General features: G+C 53.8%; 1 protein-coding gene across 15 annotated transcripts in view; it reads left to right on the forward strand.

Moving 5' to 3' along the window:
* The window catches only part of SHANK2 (SH3 and multiple ankyrin repeat domains 2), a 666,634-nt gene that overhangs the window by 637,077 nt on the left and 6,749 nt on the right, over window positions 1-22,808 (forward strand). For 9 of the 15 annotated variants that reach the window (XM_065527817.2, XM_045372321.3, XM_065527818.2 and 6 more), the window contains 4 exons: window positions 6,583-6,713; window positions 8,691-8,802; window positions 9,734-9,754; window positions 11,331-13,737. In XM_065527817.2, coding sequence (XP_065383889.1) covers window positions 6,583-6,713; window positions 8,691-8,802; window positions 9,734-9,754; window positions 11,331-13,737 — 2,671 coding nt within the window. Of the gene's footprint in view, window positions 1-6,581; window positions 6,714-8,690; window positions 8,803-9,733; window positions 9,755-11,330; window positions 13,738-21,853; window positions 21,935-22,808 lie in introns of those variants that run through there. The other 6 variants (XM_074012927.1, XM_074012932.1, XM_074012925.1 and 3 more) reach the window with 4 other exon arrangements.

The raw sequence follows: 22,808 nt of genomic DNA on the forward strand, positions 1-22,808 counted from the left end.
CCCCCAAAGTTCTGTGAATGGGACCGTATTTGGAAATAGGATCCTTGCAGATCTAATCAAGATGAGGTCATGCTGGACTCGGGTGGGCTCTAAATCCAGTGATGTGTCCTTGTAAAGAAGGAACAAGCCAAGAAACACCATGGATTTCATCCTCCCCAGACCCTCTGAAGGAACCTGACCTTGGACTTCCAGCCTCCAGAACTGTGCAGGGATATGTTTCCATTGTTTTAAGCCCCCCGGTGCGTGGTCATTTATCTTAACATCCCTGGCAAAGCACCTCAAATCCCAACTCTGTCCCCTGCTAGCTTTACCCTGCTTAGTGATCCCAGGTTTTCAGTTCTCCATCTGTAAAATCTTTAGTGTTTAAGTGTTCTCTGAACACCTGCCCTAGACCCCAGACCCTGTGCTGGGCTCAGGCAGAAGCCGGCTGTCAGGCAGGATTTGGGGTGGGGCCTCTGCCCCCGGGCACATGAAGGGGACTGTGGCCTCCACCCTGCCAGGCACCTCTGACTTGTACCTTCAGACTCTAGCCCTTGGAAGGTGTGTGACTCAGAGCTGCAGGCCAGGACCAGTCCACCAGAGTCCAAGCACACACTTCCCACCCTGCACTGCCTCTTTGGAAGATTAAACCAAGAGGCCAGCCAGCTGGCAACAGCCGCTGCTTCTAACACACACAGCTTCTGTCCTCTAACATCTGGCACTGCAGATGTGTTTTCCTTTTGGAAATGGAGTGACATTTATACTCTCTCACCCAGAGACAGGATGTAGTGGCACTGCACCTCCAGAGAGGTAGACAGACCACTTCAAGCTCACATAAGGGGAGAGAGCAGTGGTTGAGAACCGATAGGGTCCCTGGATCATCTTGGAGGATGTGAAGCAGACCATGAATCAGGTCCCAGGAAAGCTGAAGAGCTGGAGCAGCCCTCTGCAGCCCTCCACAGGGTCTGGTCTGCTGCTTTCCCCCGGAAGGTTCTGAAGAGTCGATGGGGAAACAGCTGGGCACTCTGCCCCTCAATGGAGCTGGCTCCCAGGCTCTGGGCCTGCTGCGTGGCCACAGGCAAAGGAACTCGCTGGACAGTGGACCTAGCGTCGCTTCAATGCAGAGCCCATTTCCTACCTGGGGAAGCAGGAGACTTGGCCACCAGGTGCCTGTGTGGTCCTGGGCCTCCCGGCCTCAGCATGGACGCTGGGATTGTGTCACTCCTCGATTTGGTGACTCCCTTGTGACTCGCTGAGGATGCAGAGCAGTGGCAAGATTTCTCTAGCATGGGGAACGCTGCTGCTTCCCCACTATCAGGGGAACCTGCATGGAAGTCAGCCCGTGGTCCAGAGTCAGCTCATGGGCTGGGGGGCTCTGGTAACAGGAAGGGCAGGCAGGTGACAAACCTACCACCTCCCCTCCCTTTTCCCTGTGCCTGGTCAGCATCACGTGTGTCTTCTAGAGCGAACACACGCTTGCTCAGAGGGCTGAAATGCGGGTGACTGCTGGGGCATCTTCATCAGCTCCTCACTGGAGTATTTTGGGATTTGACAGTTTCAAATCTGTCCGAGGCTCGTTTTCAGTCACTGAGCACTTCATTCGAAGACTGCCAGGGGCCGGATTCGCTAATCCCCTTCATCCGGAGTCCCTGAATAAAGACCTAGTTCTGAGCTTTTATAAATTAAGCATAATCCTTAGGAGCCTAGAATGAGAAGCAGGAATCTGCAGTCCTGTGGCTTCTCTGAAAAGTCTTGGAGATCTGGTAAACAAGATCTCCGAGATAGGGACTGAGCAAGTCAGGCCAGCACGCTCCCACTGCCCACATCCCCAAGAGACGAGGGCCAGGAAGGACCCACACCCTTGTGGGGGACCAATGCAGGGTTTTCCTTTTTCATTTGAATTACACTAACTCTAACTTAAAAAGGAATGCTAGCCCCTGACCCTGTCACCCCAACACACCCGGCTGCTCTCACCTGTTCTGGTTCAAAAGAACGTTTGTTTTGGGGTTATTGGGAAGGGAAAGGTTTAAAACAGAGACTGAGCATCCACAGTCAAAGTGGCCACAGCTTCAGGGATGCACCTGCAGGGACTTGACCAACCCCACCCTCCGACGTGGCGACTGTGATGATGGGAAGGGCGCCCCCACCCCCGCCTCGTGGTTCTCCTGGACGAGGCAGAGCATGCCAGTGCTGACCCCAATCATTTCCAAACTAACATTCTGCAGCCGTTGCCCACCAGGGCCCAGGGCTGGGCAGCCCATCCACATGGCAGGCATAAGGCTCGGGGGACCCCAATCCCAGCCCCAGCTCCCGCCTGGTCCCATGGTTTGCCCCTGTATGGCCTTACGCATCTCAGACCTGAAATGTTTTCGCTTCAACAAGGGAACAATCCCTTTACTACAGCCAGCTTCTCATGAGGATGAGAAACAGGATGATCAGCCCAGAACCTCCCCCTGATTCAGGGATGGTTGTCATTATTGACCAGGACACCTGTCCTTCACCCCGGGCACACAGTTACATGAGGTGTGTTTGGCAAGATGCCTGTCGCAGGCCCTGAGGTCCTAAAATCACAGCCTGTAGCCTGTTCATTTTGGGAATGTGAGGATTCAAGGCAGTGCCCCGGGGAGGCCAGGCAGCAGACCCTCAGTGTGCAGTGGATGGAAATGAACCAGCCTCATCAGCTGTGGAGTTTGTTAATACATAAAAAGCAGGCGCATGGCTTCTGGAAGGGCCCAGTTGGGGAGGCCAGGCAGCAGACCCTCAGTGTGCGGTGGATGGAAATGAACCAGCCTCATCAGCAGGAGTTTGTTAATACATAAGAAGCAGGCGCATGGCTTCTGGAAGGGCCCAGTTGGAAACAGGAGCTTCTTGAAGATTTGGCTCGTTTAAATTGTAATCCCAGGAAAGCTGTTACACCTTAGAGTCCCTCCTTCTTTGATGTGCCCAGACATGGCCAACAGCACAGTGGAGCCTGGCCATAGCCTTCCCACACCCACCTGCGCTCAGGCCTTCCCCTGCAGGGCCGTGGCTCTCCTGCATCTTCTGGGTCTGACACCTCTGTCAAAGTTCAGTGCTGATAACTTTCCTTCACCTCAGCTATTCAGCCCTGGCTGCCACCTTAGCCTCTGAGCTTACCATAGCCTGAAGTCCGGCCAGGAGGGATGCCCAGGGGTTTCTGGCTCGGATGGGCCTTCCTGCATCTCCACAGGGGCAGGCCCGAGCACAGGCAGGTGGCAGCCAGGAAGGCACCCTTCCCTGAGTGCACCTGCATACAGTATCCGGCGGGCTGGATTCTGTGGCTGTCCCCAGAGCTCACCACCTGGAATGCCCCCGTGGGATGTTTTGTTGGGCTCCAGCTGTTCTTCCCCTAACCTGGTGGCATTCCTTCTGGGTCATGTTTGTGGAGGTACATACTGCTGCACCCCACTCAGGCCTCACCCTCCACTGGGGTCAGAGGAGGGGCCCAGGCCAGCACTGTCAGGAAGCAGGTCCGGGGCATCCCCACCCCACAGTGCCCTGGCTCACCACAGTTGTGGGACATAACTCCCTGGTGACGGAGGCACATCTCAACCCCTGTTTCACTGGAGAAAAATACTCTGGGGGCCACCAGCGGCCACATCTCAGTTGAGGCAAAGAACAGCCACTGCCCAGCGCCCCCACTTCCAGGGACAGACCAAGCTGGAGCTGCACGTCACAGCCGGCCAAAGCAGATCACCCAAGCGTCAGCCTGGTCCTGAGTCAAAGGGGAACAGCCCAGCTGATGGGGAAGGCCAGGGCAGAGAGGCCTGCACAGAAACAAATTCGACCCCAGCCATCCAAGGAGTTCCACCCCAGCCCTAGGAGGGGAAAGGCTCCTTGGAGGAAGCAAATTGTTGGAGCCATGGCAGGTGGATCCGGCCCGTCCAGCCCAGAGAGATTGACAGGGACCCTAGCAAAGGGAATGTGAGACGAGGCAGCCATGCAGCACCTGCTGCAGCTGGAGGAGCTGGGCTGAGGAGGGTCTTGAACGCAGGTGAGGACAGCACGGCTCTGGACTGGGGTCACAGGTCGCAGCCAGGATGTCCCCACTGCCAAGTGAGATGAGAATCGGGTGTTTCCTACCGTGCCTGACCAGTTCCCTGAGGAGCAGATGCTTAGCATCCACTGGGGGAATGACAAGACCCCAAGGAGGCATCAGGCTCGTCAAAGAGCCAGCAGGGCTTGTGGGTCCAGGAATCACAGGAGAGAATGCGTGAGCAGGGATGCAGCAATGGGGCCCAGTGAGCCCGCGGGCCTGGTCAGCTGGACTTGGTCATGAAGGGAGAGTGCTGTTGGGGGAGATTGGGCTGCCCGGACACTATGGGGCAAGGGCTTTCTTGCTTTGCGTGAACACTTGGCATTTTGCTGACAACTGGAAACGTGGTCCAGGCCAGAGGTCGGCAAATGCCTCCCTGAAGGGCCCGATGGTAAGTGTGCTGGGCTTGGCAGCCATATGGCCTCTGCTGCACATTCTCCTGCCTTTTCTTCCCCCTCCTTGTTTGAAGGCTAAAAACATATGGCTTGGCGTGGTGACTCACACCTGTAATCCCAGCACTTCGGGAGGCCAAGGTGGGCAGATCACTTGAGGTCAGGAATTTGAGACCGGCCTGGCCAACATGGTGAAACCCCATCTCTACTAAAAATACAAAAATTAGCTGGGCATGGTGGCGCACAGCTACTCAGGAGGCTGACACACGAGAATTGCTTGAACCCAGGAGGTGGAGGTTGCAGTGAGCCAAGCAGCCTGGGTGACAGCGAGACTCCATCTTAAAGAAAAAAAAAAAGTATAGACTGACCTGAGGTTCTGGCCCAGTGTGGGCAGGACTGGTCCAAGGGTCTGGAACACAGGCCTGGAACCAGGCCCCTCATGCAGACTCTACCATGAGAGTGTCCACAGGTGTCAGAGTTATGTACATCTCAGCTGCTCTGCAAGGTTGAGGGGCCATCACAGGGTGCCCGGCTCGGTGTCCCCAGCATACCCCCATTTCTTCTCCCCAAACTTCTGTTGTGGGGACCTCTGGTCTGGGCTGCCTTTGTCAGGAGCCTGATGCCTTTGTGTTGGACAACCCTGAGCCATGCTGTGGCTCTGGAAGCTTTGCCCATGGGTCAGCTCCCCGTGAGAAGCTGCCATGACAGGTAACTTCCGCCTCATCCTGAAGAACAACCTGGAGATGGGGGCCTTCCTCCCTGCACTCTGCTCAGCTCCGACCCGCACAATAGCCCCATGGCTCAAAGTCTGGGCAAGTCCTTAGCATATACTTCATGGGAGGCCACCAGATGCCAAGAGTGGGCTTAGGGTGGCCAGAAGGCAGAATGTTCTAGATGGCCTGCTTCTTCCCAGGGAGTAAGGCCAGTGCTGTCTCAAAGGCTTAGAATGGGGTACACCCACCAGGCACCGCACTGGCTTTGTCCCAACCCAGTGACATCTCAGAAGTACAGCTGGGGTCACTTTTTCCACAATCGGGACTGGAAGACCAGTTCTCCAGGTCTCAGTGGCACAGGGCCCTTGCATTTAAACAGCCCTAGACACACCCTTATGCTTGATCCAAATACCCTGAGATGAAGCTAAGGTGTCAGGAGAGCTCCGGGATGTGCTTCAGTTTTCAAGTTAAAAAAAAAAAAAAAAAAAAAAGTGCTATAAATGTCCTTTTTAAAAAGCTTTTGTTAATTGCTAAGGATCCCTTATAAATAAATTTTGGCTTTCATTTTTTAAAAGGAAATGGGAAGGTTCTGCGTTGGGGAAAATTGTAACAGAGAACTTTCCTCTGCAACACTTACTAATGCCTGGGGCCCCTGAGCACCCTGGCTTCTGAAACACCCACACTGCCTTGGATGGCAGGTCCTCATGTCTTGGCAATCACAGTTACAAAGGAACCATATTTCTGAGTCTCTTTAAAAAAAAAAAAAAAAATTTCAAAAAGTCAGTTTAGTTAACCCTCACAAGAATAAATCCCATTAGTAAGAATAAAGTGATTCCACTAAAGAAATGACCCAAACGCCTGTAATCTCAGCACTTTGGAAGACCAAGGCAGGTGGATCACTTGAAGTCAGGAGTTCAAGATCAGCCTGGCCAACATGGTGAAACTCCATCTCTACTAAAAATACAAAAATTAGCCGGGCGTAGTGACAGGTGCCTGTAATCCCAGCTACTCGCGAGGCTGAGGCAAGAGAATTGCTTGAACCTGGGAGGTGGAAGTTGCAGTGAGCCAAGATTGCACCACTGCACTCCAGCCTGGGCGACAGAGCAAGACTCTGTCTCAAAAAAAAAAAAAAAAAAAACCCGAAATGTCCCAAAAAGCTTCAGAGCCCTTGGTGGGCTGGGCACGTCTGAGGAGGCGACCGAGCTGTGGAGGGTCTTCTATGTCCACACCTCGTGCATGCCTCCAAGGACAAGGTCTGGGAAAGGAGCCCATGCCCCAGTGGGAATGCATGTGGCAGAGGCACACGCATGCTCCTCACAGCAGCAACAAATGCCCCATGCACAGTTCTGGATGCTGGAGTGGCTGCTGCACCTGTGCGCTTTCCTATGGACGCCCAGCTTCCCCTACTGGTGATGCTGCTCCAATCCTCACGGTTCTATTGCAGATAAACCCGAGGAGATAGTCCCGGCCTCCAAGCCCTCCCGTGCTGCTGAGAACATGGCCGTGGAACCAAGGGTGGCGACTATCAAGCAGCGGCCCAGCAGCCGGTGCTTCCCGGCGAGCTCAGACATGAACGTAAGTGGCCATACCTTGGGACCACGCGGGGCAGGGGCTGGCAGTGACCCAGGAAGTGGGTGGGCTGTCTCAGTAGCTAAGGCACACATGCTGTCATATCTGGTTCATGCTGTCCAGAGGTGGGGCCCAAATCCAAGTAGCCACAGGACGAACAGCCGGGTCGGTCCGTGCAGACTCACAGTGGTGGGACACAGCAGACCACATCTAAGCCCTGCCACTCCCTTACTGCACTGACTGCCTCTGCTTACTCAGTGCCCTGAGCCTCAAAGGTGTCCCCTGTCATACTTTGCTGAGGACCTGTGAACACACGGATGTAAGGGGCCTTGACGCACGCTTCAGACAGAGGTGATCTTGCCTCCTGGTCCACCCAGAGCACAGAAATACTCCGGTGTGGAAGAGGCCGTCTGTCCCACATCCCATGTGGCAGTCCCCGACGTGCTCCGAGATCCTGAGCAGCACTTGTCCTCGGGGCCTGAAGTGCCATGAAGGGCTTCAGTGTCTGCTGGGTAGAGTGGGTGCCTGGCTCAGAGCAGGCTGCCCATGCCATGGTCACCTTCCCTACGCAGTCAGGAGGGCACACAGCTGGAAAAGGGCCTGGGGCAGAGGCTGCTCGATTCCCCCAGGCACATCCTGAGGAAGGCGTGGCCTCCTGGACCCTTGGATTGCTTCTCCATTTTCCAGAGGCAGCCATCTGAGCCTGATGTCAGATTCCGGCACTGCCTACCTGTCGTGATTGCTTACCTGACTTAGTATTCCCTTTGAACCAGTATCAAACTGCCTCACTATTTCTAGCCTTTTCTTGAACAATAACACTTATAAATATTATAAATTTACCACAAGACTTTTCTGTAATGTGCATTAAACAACTGTTAATGGTTACAATTAAAATATCTGCCCTCACACCTCCTCCCATCACCTCTGAACTTCACAAGGGGCCTTCCCCTTCAGGCCCTGCCTACCCGTCCTTGCCTCCCTCTTTGTTCCCAGTCCTTCGCAGCACCCACGTGCCCCACCTAGTTGGGGGGTGTCTGAGACAAAGTGCCCTCGACCTCCCAAAGGGTCCCAATTTCCCCCTCCAGCCTCAGGGCCATACAGTGAGACAAACAGAGGCTGTGGACACATGGAAACAGCATCTCCAAGCTGGAGTAATAAAAGCTTGCACACGAATATTTCCATTGAGCTTCCGCATCTGATATTCTTCTGGGTTGGCCTTCAACACTACAAGTTTGGGGCCCTGAGCCATCTCAATTTTGCAAAGAAAGCAGCAGCCTGGGGAAGCCAAAGGGTTGGCAGCACCAGGACTCTGCTTCCAAGGTGGAGGAGGGGAGCCCTAGGCTCCTCCTGGAATAGGCCGAGGAGGGAGGAAGCTGGGCAGAGCCTGCTGCTGCAGACTCCACACTGTGCCCCCAAGCAGCTCCAGGGCTTGCTCAAGCTAGCTGGCACATCACACTCACCCACACACTACCCTAATACCTGGCTGGCCCTTGCACATACTGTGGGGCTAGTATCATGAGCCCATTTTATGAAAGAGGAAATGATGGCTCCTATGTAAGGACTTGATGGTCACATGGCACATGGGGAGCATCGTATGGACCCAGGCCAGACCCCACTGCCCACCACTCTGTGCCCTTTCCCACGAGACAACCAGCCTGGCCCCCATCTCAGAGAGACGTGTCTGTCCAGCTGCTCTGGCAAATGGTGTTGCAGCAGACCACATCTCCATGGAACAGGGCATGCTGCCATCCTAACAGGGCCAGAGGCCAATAGCAGCTGCAGTGAATAGGAAAGGCACCTAGAGAGGGCCCTTCCTGGGTCCTCAATGCTGTGGCTCATCAGCCCCTCTGGAGATTTGAGGTGGCTCCAGAAGCAGCTTGGGGAAGCCACAGTGACAGACGTTCCCTTGTGGCCTCTGGGCCCTGTGACTCTGGGTGGGGGCTGGCCAGGGCTGCATCTCACCCTAGGCTCTCTGGTTTGCAGTCTGTGTATGAACGCCAAGGAATCGCCGTGATGACGCCCACTGTTCCTGGGAGCCCAAAAGCCCCATTTCTGGGCATCCCTCGAGGTACGATGCGAAGGCAGAAATCAATAGGTAAGAAGTGTGGCACTCCCCCACAGAAGTTGCCCCTGGGCTTTCAAACAGCCTTAGAGCCCCTCGGGAGTTCTGATCCCGGGCCTGCCACAGTTGCCTTGGCGTCTCACCCCAGCAAGGCCCTGCCAGCCCGCCTACCAGAGGGCAGGAACCTGGCCTTGCCCACCAGGGAGCCATTGGAACATCTGAGTGGCATGAAACTTATGCCCCCTGAAGGACACAAAATCCGGGGTGGCTTCTGTAATATTGAAGGCCAGTTATCTGTGATAATTCCAGCAGAGTAAAGGGGCAGCGGGGGCAGGGTGGTCTGAGCCAGGCCCCCTGCCCCACCCTGCCCTGCTCAGGGTGGGAAGGGCCAGTGGGTTCCCTGCATTCCCCAACCACCACCAGGCCTGGAGGATGAGCTCAGCAGATATACTTCCAAGGGTGGTCTGGTCAGGGTCTCGAATTCTAATGAAATAACGTACTGTGTGTTGCAGAAAACTGCCTTCCTTTCTTCTTAATGTCACAATTATTCCTATTGACTCTGTTGCAGGCAAAGGTACACTTGACCTTGAGACAAGGTCACACTTGACCCTTTGAGACAGTCCCTTTGTGAGATAATTCAGCATTGCCTTTACTGTGTCAATTCTGATAGAAGCTAAGGCCCTTGCCCTGTGAGAGTTGTGGGGGCAACCCTGGGACTCTGGTCTGCCCAGCCCACCCCAGGGGCACTGTCCTATGTGTTCTGGAAATGCCTCTGGGCTGCTGTGCAAAAGCACAGTGTGCTTGTGAGTCTGAGGTGGATGACTGTAGGCAGTCACTAGGCAGTAAGTGGCCATGGAGGTGGTGTCTGCTGTGCTTAAAGCTCCCCCTGCACCAGCAAACTCAGGGGGAGCTGCGTGTTTGTCTTGCGGTTACTGGTTAATAACAACTGATTTCCTCCTGTCAGACAGCAGAATCTTTCTATCAGGTTAGTGAACCCTTATGGTTTGGAATCTGTAATCTGAATGTAACCCAGTTTACTTTATAAGGTGTATTCTTAAATTAGTACTCCTTGGGAACATAATTGCCAGACTACCAACTCAGAGTGACTGGTCAATGGAGAACGAGCCATCTTTGCAATGCCAAAATGTCCTCCCACAAGGAGTATGTTAAATTTGGAATACCCTTATCGAATGGAAGTTTTCATTGGAATAAATTATTGTAGTTTGTCCTAGGATTTTTTTTTCATTTCAAGTAATTTATTTTGCTACCTCTTTGAAAACCCTGCATGCTCCTGACATGAAATCCCTGTGCCGTGCGTCTGTCGGTGCGTGTGTGCGTGTCTCGCTTCCCTTCTCCCTGAGTGCTCCTGTTGACGTGTCTGTGTCTTGAGCTGTTGGACAGTCTGTAAAGTCACACCCAGGCAACACACCCAGAGAACCCTCAGGCCACTGCTGGCTGTTGCAGGACCTCAGCTGCATCCCCACACACTCAACATCCACGTATTTTCATTAGGTCAACTCATACTTTGTGCCAGTATGAGGTTCTATCAGCTGCGATCATGGTGGTCCGCTGGGCTCTCAGCCCCTGCTCTAGAGGGTCTTGACAGGACCACTTCCAGGGCTGCCACTGGGACCCAGAAGGGGCTCACTGAGGCCTGGCTCAGGATCCTACTCCTACCTCAGGCCGGGATCTTTAAAGGAACCTGGGCTCCCTCCCGTCAGGGCCAGGCTCTAGAGCCCACATGGCCCCTCCTCTGAGCTGGCATTCCCCAGCCATCTACCTCTCTGAGGGTCCAGAGAGCTCCAGGACACACAGAACCCCAGTGGGGCCCAGTGAAGTCAGGCAATTAAAGGATTCACGTGACCCTCGAAGAAAAGCACCTCCTCCCAGCACACACACAGCCAACCGTGGGCAGATGGCTTCGCTCAGGGTGGCAGAGGCCTCCCTGTACATCTGGGCAGCCGCGGGGCTCAAGTGCCATCTGGATGGTGGACTGCACACCATCCTTGCCACATAAACACAGCAGTACCTGCACCCCTTTGCTCTCATTTCACATGGACAGGTGACAGCCTTAGGCCCCTGCCCTAAAAACCCTCCCAGGAGCCCTTACCATATCTGAAGGGGCGTGGTGGAAGGACACTTCCTGGTCTAGCCAACCCCGCCCCAAGCACAATGCCAGCACAAGCACACGTGCGCACACACACATGCAGCCCCAAGGCAAGCTGCCCACTTGGCCTGCAGACTGACACACAGCTCAGCGTCAGGGGCCCTTCTGCCCTGGCCTCACATAGCTCCCCTGCTGCAGCCTGCGCCTGGAGGCTCCACAGCAGCAGCGCACTCACAGCATCCCCAGTGCTTTTCTGTTCTTCCCTTTCTTGTCCTTTGGCTCACGATGGGCCATGTGACTAACCACTTGGCATTGTGGCTTGTGCTGTGTTTCATGAACACCCGTTCATCATCTGAACTTGTGAGTTTGTGGAGACGTAGCATATCGCACGTTCCTAGGAACTTAGGCTTTGTTGCTATTGTGACTTAAAGCTAAACCTGTCTTCTCTTTGTAGGAATAACAGAGGAAGAGCGGCAGTTTCTGGCTCCTCCAATGCTGAAGTTCACCAGAAGCCTGTCCATGCCGGACACCTCCGAGGACATCCCCCCTCCACCACAGTCTGTGCCCCCGTCCCCACCACCACCTTCCCCCACCGCTTACAACTGCCCCAAGTCCCCAACTCCAAGAGTCTACGGGACAATTAAGCCTGCGTTCAATCAGAATTCTGCCGCCAAGGTGTCCCCCGCCACCAGGTCCGACACTGTGGCCACCATGATGAGGGAGAAGGGGATGTACTTCAGGAGAGAGCTGGATCGCTACTCCCTGGACTCTGAAGACCTCTACAGTCGGAACGCCGGCCCACAGGCCAACTTCCGCAACAAGAGGGGCCAGATGCCCGAAAACCCATACTCAGAGGTGGGGAAGATCGCCAGCAAAGCCGTCTACGTCCCCGCCAAGCCCGCCAGGCGGAAGGGGATGCTGGTGAAGCAGTCCAACGTGGAGGACAGCCCCGAGAAGACGTGCTCCATCCCTATCCCGACCATCATCGTGAAGGAGCCGTCCACCAGCAGCAGCGGCAAGAGCAGCCAGGGCAGCAGCATGGAGATCGACCCCCAGGCCCCGGAGCCACCAGGCCAGCTGCGGCCTGACGAAAGCCTGACTGTCAGCAGCCCCTTCGCCGCCGCCATCGCCGGAGCCGTCCGCGACCGTGAGAAGCGGCTGGAAGCCAGGAGGAACTCCCCGGCCTTCCTCTCCACAGACCTGGGGGACGAGGATGTGGGCCTGGGGCCACCTGCCCCCCGGACGCGGCCCTCCATGTTCCCCGAGGATGGAGTTTTCGCCGACGAGGACAGCGCTGAGCAGCTGTCATCCCCCATGCCGGGTGCCACACCCAGGGAGCCCGAAAACCATTTCGTGGGTGGCGCCGAGGCCAGTGCTCAGGGTGAGGCTGGGAGGCCGCTGAATTCCACGTCCAAAGCCCAGGGGCCTGAGAGCAGCCCAGCAGTACCCCCTACAAGCAGCGGCACAGCTGGCCCCGGGAATTACGTCCACCCACTCACAGGGCGGCTGCTTGATCCCAGCTCCCCGCTGGCCCTGGCACTCTCCGCAAGGGACCGAGCCATGAAGGAGTCTCAGCAGGGACCCAAAGGGGAGGCCCCCAAGGCCGACCTCAACAAACCTCTTTACATTGATACCAAAATGCGGCCCAGCCTAGATGCTGGCTTCCCTACGGTCACCAGGCAGAACACTCGGGGACCCCTGAGGCGGCAGGAGACGGAGAACAAGTACGAGACCGACCTGGGCCGAGACCGGAAGGGCGACGACAAGAAGAACATGCTGATCGACATCATGGACACGTCCCAGCAGAAGTCGGCTGGCCTGCTGATGGTCCACACCGTGGACGCCACTAAGCTGGACAATGCCCTGCAGGAAGAGGACGAGAAGGCAGATGTGGAGATGAAGCCAGACAGCTCGCCGTCCGAGGTGCCAGAAGGTGTTTCCGAAACCGAAGGTGCTTTACAGATCTCCGCTGCCCCCGAGCCCACCACCGTGCCCGGCAGAACCATCGTGGCGGTGGGCTCCATGGAAGAGGCGGTGATTTTGCCATTCCGCATCCCTCCTCCCCCTCTGGCATCCGTGGACTTGGACGAGGATTTTATTTTTACAGAGCCATTGCCTCCTCCCCTGGAATTTGCAAATAGTTTTGATATCCCCGATGACCGGGCAGCTTCTGTCCCGGCTCTCACAGACTTAGTGAAGCAGAAGAAAAGCGACACCCCTCAGTCCCCTTCGTTGAACTCCAGCCAACCAACCAACTCTGCAGACAGCAAGAAGCCAGCCAGTCTTTCAAACTGTCTGCCTGCCTCATTCCTGCCACCCCCTGAAAGCTTTGACGCCGTCGCCGACTCTGGGATCGAGGAGGTGGACAGCCGGAGTAGCAGCGACCACCACCTCGAGACGACCAGCACTATCTCCACCGTGTCTAGCATCTCCACCCTGTCTTCCGAAGGTGGAGAGAACGTGGACACCTGCACAGTCTATGCAGATGGGCAAGCATTTATGGTTGACAAACCCCCAGTACCTCCTAAGCCAAAAATGAAGCCCATCATTCACAAAAGCAATGCACTTTATCAAGACGCGCTCGTGGAAGAGGATGTAGATAGCTTTGTTATCCCCCCGCCCGCTCCCCCGCCCCCGCCGGGCAGTGCCCAGCCTGGGATGGCCAAGGTTCTCCAGCCAAGGACCTCCAAGTTGTGGGGCGACGTCACAGAGATCAAAAGCCCGATTCTCTCAGGCCCAAAGGCAAATGTTATTAGTGAATTGAACTCTATCCTACAGCAAATGAACCGAGAGAAATCAGCAAAGCCGGGGGAAGGACTGGATTCACCAATGGGAGCCAAGTCCGCCAGCCTCGCTCCAAGGTAAGTCCGCGGTTGGTGCAGGTGCACACCGCTCCGCGTGCACTGTCCCTGCTGACCAGGAAAGGCCCTCGGGTAGCAGCCCCAGCGGACATGAAGAGGGGAATTTGTAAAGCCTGTGTGGGCCACGTCTGTTAATGCAATAACACTTCTTTTTCTCATGCTCCTGGACTCTGGGACAGCCAAGTAATGATCACAGCCATCCTGGTGGGACACAGCACTCCCTCCTAAAGACCTGTAATGAAATGAGGTTGCTGGAAGCCCTCCCCACCATGGCTTCCAAAGAGAAGCTCCACTCTCTCCTCTGTGCCCTCCAGATCTCTGCCAGGACTACCTAGAAGGCCATTTAGAGCCTCACCAAAGCCCAAACCAAGCTTCGAGTTGGTTGCAGGAGACCAGCTGCCCCAAGAGGGCAGCGAGTGGGTGGGCGGCGGGTGCAGGTGTCTGAATACACGTGTGGGTTCTTCTCCCCGCATCACTACCAGGTTTGCGGGCTAGGGAGGCACTGGGTCATGGCTGTACTGGTGAACTCCAAGTGTAGTACATTCTTCCCTGCCAGTCCCCCCGTCCCAGGGGCAGAAGCCTCCAGCTGTGTCCATGTCAGCCCTTCACAGTATCATGCAGGGTTTACATTATTTCCATTGGAACTGAAGGTAGAGTAAGTCAGGAGTCATTTCTAGATGCAACCAGAGGGCTCTATCTGAGGCTGTCTAGAAGGAGCCTATATTTGATCTCTCTTGCACTGCTACAAAGAAATACCCGAGACTGGGTAATTTATAAAGAAACAAGGTTTAATTGGCTCAAGTTCTGCAAGCTATATAGGAAGCATGATGCTGACATCTGCTTGGCTTCTGGAGAAGCCTCAAGAAACTTTCAGTGATCACGGAAGGGGGAGCAAGAGGGAATCGGGGGAGGTGCCACACTCTTTAAACCACCTGATCTCGTGAGAGCTCACTAACTATGTACAGTACCCGGGGGGATGGTGCTACCATTCATGAGAACTCCCCCACCATGATCTGATCACCTCCCAGGAGGCACCTCTTCCAACGCTGGGGATTACAATTTTGCATATGAGATATGAGTGGGAACACAAATCCAAACCATATCAGGGCTCAGGAGTCTGTGGCTTTTGGGAGCCCCGTTGGCTCCTGTGATGGCTTATGGTTCTTGGTTCTCCTTCCCCGTGGCGTGCACCATTTTGCTGTTCCCCAGGCAGCAGCATCTTCAGTCTCTCCCACTGATACTTGATCTCGGGTTTCATCATTTTGACTAATGAAGCCTCTCTCCACACCACTGCTGGGCAGGCATTTGATTTAAGCCACTCAGTGCAGTAATCAGTGACATCACATACAGCTGGGGCTCAAGATGTAACCTGAGAGCCCCAATTTTCCCAGTTATTTTTCAGTGTGGATGTAAATAAATGACTCGGATGCCATCTATTACTCTAGAGGAGTATCGATAGACTGACATTGGTAGAGAGAAGCACAGTTACACGGCAGACGTTCAGACAGTGCCTCCAGTCAAGGAGAAAGTCTTTAAGAATTATGTACGTATATACCTACAAGTACACTCAACAGCCTCCAGGAATTTTGAGAAAGGGTGTTGCTTTGCCGCTCAGGCTGGAGTGCTGTGATGTGATCACGGCTCACTGCAGCCTAGACCTCCTGGGCTTAAGAAATCCTCACACCTCACCTCGCCTCCTGAGTAGCTAGGACTATAGATGCATGCCACCACATCCAGCTAATTTTTTTTTTTTTTTTTTTTTTTTTTTTTTTTTTTTTGGTAGAGATGGGGTCTCGCCATGTTTCCCGGGCTGGTCTCGAACTTCTGGGCTCAAGCGAACCAGTGGGCTCAAGCGAACCACTCGCCTCAGCCTCCCAAAGTGCTGGGATTGCAGACATGAGCCACTGCACTGGGCCAAAAATCTGAAAAACTGACTAGTTTAACCCTTCCCCTTTACATACTAATGTGGCTCTTGCGTCATTACTCTATGTGGAAGCAACAATTAAGAGGCCTTATCTTAGTGTTTCACATTTTTACAAAAGACTTTCACATGGGTGGGTAATTTTTATGACAGCTGGGGCGCAGGTATGAGTCACACCCATTTTTCAGAGGATAAGCGGCTTGTCTGCATCCACAGCCAGCAGGAGATAGAGCTGGGGATAGATAGGGACACAGGCTGGGGTTTCTTGACTTATACTTCCCCTTGTAAGCAATGTCTGCAGTAAGGAAGGAACTGGAAGGGAATGGCTCTAGGGCTAGAGGAAGGAATGCACTGTTCAGGCCAGCGGAGCATCCTGCACCAAGCTCTGCTCTCCTGAGCACTCCACCTGGTGAGTCCAGGGACCTCGTCCGTAGGGGCCTCTCCCTGAGTGGCAGCTGGACAGCTCGTCCCCTCTACTCGTCTTCAGCCTGGACCGGCTCCTGGGGTGCCCACAGGGGAGCGGGACTCCACCTTATGTGTCTCTAGGGTTTCTCTGCCCTGCACTGCTCCAGAGGGACCCTGAGTGGGGGGCTGGCTCAAAGCAGACCTCACAGGGCAGAATCCTGCTGGACTCTGAAGGAGAGCAGCTGCATACCACTGCCAACCCACGCTTGGGAGCCAAGAATGGCCGCCTCCCAGCTGTCCTGTTGTTTATAGCCCGGCTCTCTTACAGTAAGAACAGGAGCCCACACCTATGACACAAAGCATTCACCAAATGCCAGGCACCGCATTCCACGGCACCCCTGAGCCAGGGCCTGTAATTTTTCCCGCTGCACAAACAAGGAACCCGAGGGCAGGGCGGTGAATCTACTGAGCCAAGGGTACTTCACAGGAAGACGTGGAGCTAGACCCCCAACCCACGGAGCTGGCTCAGGGTTTGACTCCTGACCTTGTGGGAGCCAGGGACTGCCTTGGAAGGAATGACCAACTGGCAAAGCGAACACCTACAAGGCTGAGACTGCCATGGGCAGGGCTGCTCTCAGGCCTCTGACTCCCCTTAGGCCAAGCTCTTTGGTCACCATGAGGCTAATAGCAGGTTTAGTCACTAGGAGGTCACCCTGTGGCTGATAACAGCAGGCTTAGTCACTAGGGGTTCACTGGCACTGCCAAGCTCCCAGAGGCCATGTCTGTTCCTTCCTGCTCCCAGCCAAGGGTTACACTTTACACTCAGGGTTGGACTAGAAATAGGATGGCCTAAAGCCGGAGGACAAAGATGAAGGGCATTCGCTGTAGGCACTAAACTAGGCTCAGTTCTCTCCCTCACCCTTGCTTCTTGGATCTAATAACCTCACCAGGCTGAGCACTTGGGACAAAGCCCCCATGGAGGTGTGCCAGTCACGGGACACACTGATAAGGACAAGTGGGGGGGGTCAGTCAACCACCACCAGGGGTTCCAGAATTGCCAGGGCAACAAAGCTGCCCCCCTTGCCGTGAGGGCTGTCTCCTCTCAGCCACAGACCCAGCTCTGGGCACGTCTCCTTTGCTGGGCATGGCCTTCACTGATGGGCCCTGGGCATTTGATCATCTGAGGATCAGAGGGAGCCTTAAGAACTCTCACGTGGGCTCACCTGCCTGGGCAACTCACCACCCCTTTTAAATGCATCTAAAAATTAAGAGCTGTGAATGGCCCTGGGCAAAATGAGGCACGAAATTGGATGAAGGGAATTCCTACTGAGGAAAAAGAAATGAGTTTTTCCAGGGAAAATTGAAAACCAGCCATGCTTTTTTGAAATAATAGATAAGCAGTGGTGTAAAAATCCCATTTCCATAGAAACAAGTTTTGATTGCCCAAGAAAGGGACCGTTTTTAGAGTTGTTCCTCAAATGTTCATTCACGAAATGGGCAGAAACCTCAGCTGAACATGACCCTTTTAAAGTTCGTCTCGTCCTTGGAATCTTCCTTTCTTTTCACTTCTTGCAAGAATCCAGGATGGGATCAAAGGAAGCAGCTAAAGATTAAACGACTAGATCCTCGTTTTCCTTGGGTGTGTGTGGTTTAACTTGAGCCGTGAATGAGTCTCTGCTGCTCAGTTCTTCCCTGAAGTCAAGGATGACATGGAATTTGCAGGCGTCTTAATTACAAAGATGCTGACGAAAGGAAGATGATGAAGTAGTTCTCTTTAATACATGATGTTAAGAGAGAAAAAAGTACATCGTGTTAGAGGCGTCTCTCAGGGTGATCTGAAAACGCCCTGCCAAGAATGGAGGCGTAAATTCTGAGAAAAGTGTTCCAGGACCACCTGGCCTGATTATTCCAGGAGGTAATCTCATCTTTGATCTCAAACTGGATCAAAGTGAAGGAAACTGGTTTGGGGAAGGAAGAGTGAGTGTGTCTCCGTGAAGAGTCAGTGGTCCCTCCTCCCCTGAAAGCCAAGACAACAGCTGCCAGCCCAGAGGCCTGACAGTGCCACACACTGGGGGTCCCAGCACAGGAGCCTGGGGCTGCAAAAGCTCAGAGCCTGAAGCTCCTCAGGTACAGGCCTGGGAGACCGACTGGACACTCAGGCTTGGAATCACGGCCCAGCCCCACCGTCTCCTGAGTTCACCAGTCAGGAGTTCACTGGGCCACTTTCTACAAGCCCAGTGCCAGGCTGAGGCTACAGAGTAATGAGGAATACACCAACAAGGATGCCTGGGCCCTCAGAATGGGGCAGCAATGCCGTCACTAATCATTCACTCCACAAAGTTAGGGATTGCCTTTATGTGCCAGGCACCATGCTGTGCCCAGGATTTATCACTGAACAAGAAAACATTCCAGATGCCCCTCCCTCTGGGGAGCTCAAATTCTCGAGGGGAGAAGTGGACAACAAATAATAAGACAAACCCAAACTGTGACAAATGCCACAGAGGAGCCACAACATGCTACTAGGTTAGTGACACCAGTGCAGAAACGGGCTATGACGCACCAGCAGGTTACAATAACCACATACAGAAGAGAGCCATGGGACACCAGCAGGTTAACCCTGACCACACACAGAAAGGGCTGACTATGATGCCCTAGCAGGTTACAGCGAGCATGTGCAGAAAGGGACTGACACTCTGTAAGGAAATGACATTTGAATGACCAGAAATTTAAAAAGGAGCCAGCCTTGCAGAAAACCAGGAGTGGAGCATCCCAGCATGGGACAGAGAATACAAGGCCCTGAGGCCAGAAAGCGCCTTCCGTGCTCATGAAACCATGGCCAGATGAGGAGGGCTGGGCAGGGCCAGGTCACAAGGGGCTTGCAGGCCATGGGCATGAGCTGGGTGGAGTTCCAGATACGGCTGCCTTCAGAGGGCTTCAGCAAAGCCTTGGCATGACCAGACTTTGTTTCCTGAACAAAAAAAAGCCCAGGCAGCTGTGTGATCAGGTGAATCCATTGGTGGCACAGGGAGGCTGCTGTGGGAGTGTAGGGCCTGCACACTGGAGACAAACAGGTAGACTCAAGGGATAAGTGCCTAAGGAACCCAGGAAAACACAGCAGCTTGCCTGACTTATATGCTTTGACCCAAAACAAACTTGCTATGACCCAGGAGCTCCAGGTGTCCTTTGCCCTCCAGCTTTATTGAGAGAGAATTGACACATACCAGGCGCCGACTGTAAAGCCAGATACATCTGATGTTCTTTACCATCACTTCCATGGCAGAGGTCAGCTTCACATTCACTCTGTGTATGTGGGGGCAACAGAGCAGTGAGTGTGTGCTTGTGGGGGTCCCCCATGGCTTCTGTTAGGGGGCATGGCCTATAAGAGTTCCCCAGAGTCCCCTCTAGGTCACCAGCCCTTTGCAGTGGGGGAGGTCCAGAAGGGATCTCGAGATTGGCCTTCGCTTCCCCATGGGATGGATGGGCTTGAGGAAGATTTGTCCTGTGAAACTCCAGGTCCCAGAGGCCTCTGAGTCGTCAGGCTACCTGGATGTGAGCTCAGGCGAGTTTTCCTCCCGAGGCCCCTGTGCCCGCTGCCTCACATACCTGCCTCCCCTTGCCAAGGCCTCCAGTCCCTCCTGGGATCTCTGCAGTATTATCCTGACAGCCTCTTGATTTTCAGATAATTTTAGGCTGTTAAAAAATTATCTCTGCCCAGCTGGTCCCAGAGCACAGACTGCTCCAAAACTGACTTGGTACTAGAAGCTGCCTCACGGTGTTTTTAGCACCTCGGCCCCAGCAGGGTGGTGTGAGGGTTTCCAGGCCCTGATAGAAACGTGAATGTGATGTCAGTGAATGCGACTGTGGATGGCTGGGGGCACTAGTAAGGTTGTGCATCCACCGGGGCTGGTACTTGTGGGAGTTGGGCAAGGATGAATGGGAGTGCCTCGTCCTTGCCCGTCAACAGGTGGATCTCAAGTCAGAGTCTTCCTCCCCATTTTGGACATGAGGCCTCTTTGGCAAAAGCATATCACAGGTTGAATCTCTCTTCCCAAGAGCTGGGCACCTTCTTGATCCTAGCTGTGAACCTCCAGGCGCGAAAACCTGGATTCCTGCTGGAACTGCTGCAGAGCCTCAGGCTGCCTGCCCTGCTCCCAGGTCTGGCTCTGTAACTCGGCAAAGTCCCTTAACTTTCTGATCTGAGAAAAGGATATATTATCCATCAACACTTAAGTCAACAATTATTTATTCCACCCCTGTTCTGGGCCAGCCTCGAGGACTAAAACTAGACCACCAGGACCCCCTCATGGCACTCAGAGCGGGGGGTGAGGCGGAGGCCTGGCAGCTGCTGAGACACACAACATAAAGCATGGCACAGGTGAGAGTGTGGGCTCCAGTCCCCACATCCAGGCCTCGGGCAAGCTAGGTAAGGACTTGGTGCCTCCAGTTCTATCTTTTCAATGCCCTGCTCATCAGGAGGCTATAAAGATGGAATAAATAAGAAAGCAGTTTGGAAATAAGTGCTATTTTCATGCAAGATGGAGGCTCATCACTAAAATGCAGAGGCGTGCAGTGTGCTGGAGAGAACATATGTTGACAGGCTCCAAGTCCAGCCCCAGTGCTGGCCGGGCCCAGCAGGCCCTTGACAGGCGGCTCATGGGAGGGAAGAACCAGCATACCTAAGCAGCGTCACTGACCAGCCCCTGGTCCATGTTCAGCTACAGTTAAAGAACAAATTACTCTAGCTATGCCAGAGGCTGATGCGGGAGGATCAGTTGAGGAGGTTGAGGCTGCAGTGAGCTATGATTGCTGCATGACCTTGTCTAAAAAAAAAAAAAAAAAAAAAAAAGCCAAATTGAATTTGTAAACAGTGAAAAAGCCACTTGCTTCTTTACTTACCGCACCCCAATTAACTTGTACTGATGAAATAACAGCACCTCTTTGAGTGTCTCAATTACTTTTTTTTTTTTTTTTAATTATCACATTTCTACATGGATTTGATTTAAAAGGCAGGGTAGACAGTGGTGACCTGGTGGGGAGTTGGGTGTGAGTGTGTATATGTGTCTGTGTTCTAAATCAGGGCAGCAGATTCCTGTGTGTTCCGACTGGGAACCCAGTGGTTGCTTAGCAACGTAACCATCTGTGCAACCGGGAAGATCCAGTGCATATCATCAATGTGATTAACCAAGAGAGTCAAGCTGCTGAGGAGGGCAGGGCGGGCAGCCCAGGGTGGCCTGCACCCTGCATCTCACACTCGCAGGCAGTTATTTTCTATAGCGATGTTGGGCAGGACATTGGCAGGCCCCAAGCACGTGACACCCCCGTAATTAACGGCTGGGCTGTTATCTTGTGATGCAGACTTGAAGCAAAGCACTTGTCCTGTTGGGGTGCCCTCCCCGGCCAGGAATGTTCGTTTATCCTCCCTAAGCCTCAGGAAAGACAGTCCAGACACCTGAGGTAGGAAATTGGCAATAAGCTGCTTCTCAGTGGGCTTCAGGCAGAGGTGAACTTCACTCCAATGCCACTATTTTCTTTCTTTTTTCCTGGTTATTTTTCTTCTTTACAAGTGGTTACATTATCCCAAGCCAAAGAAGGAGAAGGCAAGCCTGTGAGTTTCCCACGCTCCCTGTGAAAGTGATGCCATATTGATGTTTCAGCTCTGGGCAGGCTGTGGCAGGCCGGAGGGACTACCACGGATGGGCTCTCAGCCAGGGTCTGCCCCACTGCCTTTATTTCATCTGTCGAAAGCAGCTTTCTTCTGTTTCTTCCTTTCTTGTTCATTAATTTTTGCAGTGTTGTCTCAAGTCATTCCATTTGTCATTTTCATTTGCTCCCATGACCGGTGTTAACAGAAGAGGGTCGTGCTAAACGGAAGTAAGTGCCACCTGCCGTGCTGCTGCGTGACCCCGTGTGTGCCACTCTCACGCTCCCGCTGCCCACCAAGGTGTTTGCAGAGCCTCCTCTTTGCTTCCTAACCACACACACAGCTGCCTGCAGAGCCTTTCCTGACAAAAGCCAAAATCAATCCAAACTACCTGGGAACAGCTGGGTATTTTCCCAGTGAGGGTGACACTGGGGCAACCCTCTGGGCCAGAGATACCCGTGGTGAATACTGCCCAGGTGTGAAGCAGGTGCTCTCACTCTGGGGCTCACTTGCCTCTGCTTCACAGGCCTGGTGAGCACCAAGGCCAGGCCCCAGCCATGCTGCCACCGTGGAGCTGCCCAGAGTCAGGGCTGCAGGCACAGTCACCATGCAGTCAGCTTTAGCAAAAGCACATGGAGACCAGAATTTTACCCCAGCTACCCTCCTCCCCTAGTTCTCTGTGGGCATGTGTCTTCTTGCAAGATGTTTTCCCATTTTATAGGAAACATTCCCTGTGCCCCAAGGTCCTTGGCCCTAATTAACACCCTAAATCACCTCTGAATGCAGGGACTTTCAACTTACCCGTTATTTGATTTCAATCATCTTGGCTTAATTGTTTTATCAATGTAGACAAATAAGCCTTCCCCAAAACCTGTGCTCTTGTGACTCTGGAATAGACACAGAAGAACAGGCCACAGCACCCCCAGTTTTAACTTAAGTTGGAACTGGAGCTGGTCTTTCAAACCTCTTTGAGTACCAGAGAAGGGGGGGTGCAGGTTTCTTCATGTATCCTATGTTCATAGGCCACCTCTCTCTTGAGAATGTAAACTGAGATACTAGAGGGTGCTGGCCCCTCTCCCCTGCTGTGAAGCCCCACTGGACTCT

This window comes from Macaca fascicularis, chromosome 14 (genome assembly GCF_037993035.2).
Source record: "Macaca fascicularis isolate 582-1 chromosome 14, T2T-MFA8v1.1".
NCBI lineage: Eukaryota > Metazoa > Chordata > Mammalia > Primates > Cercopithecidae > Macaca > Macaca fascicularis.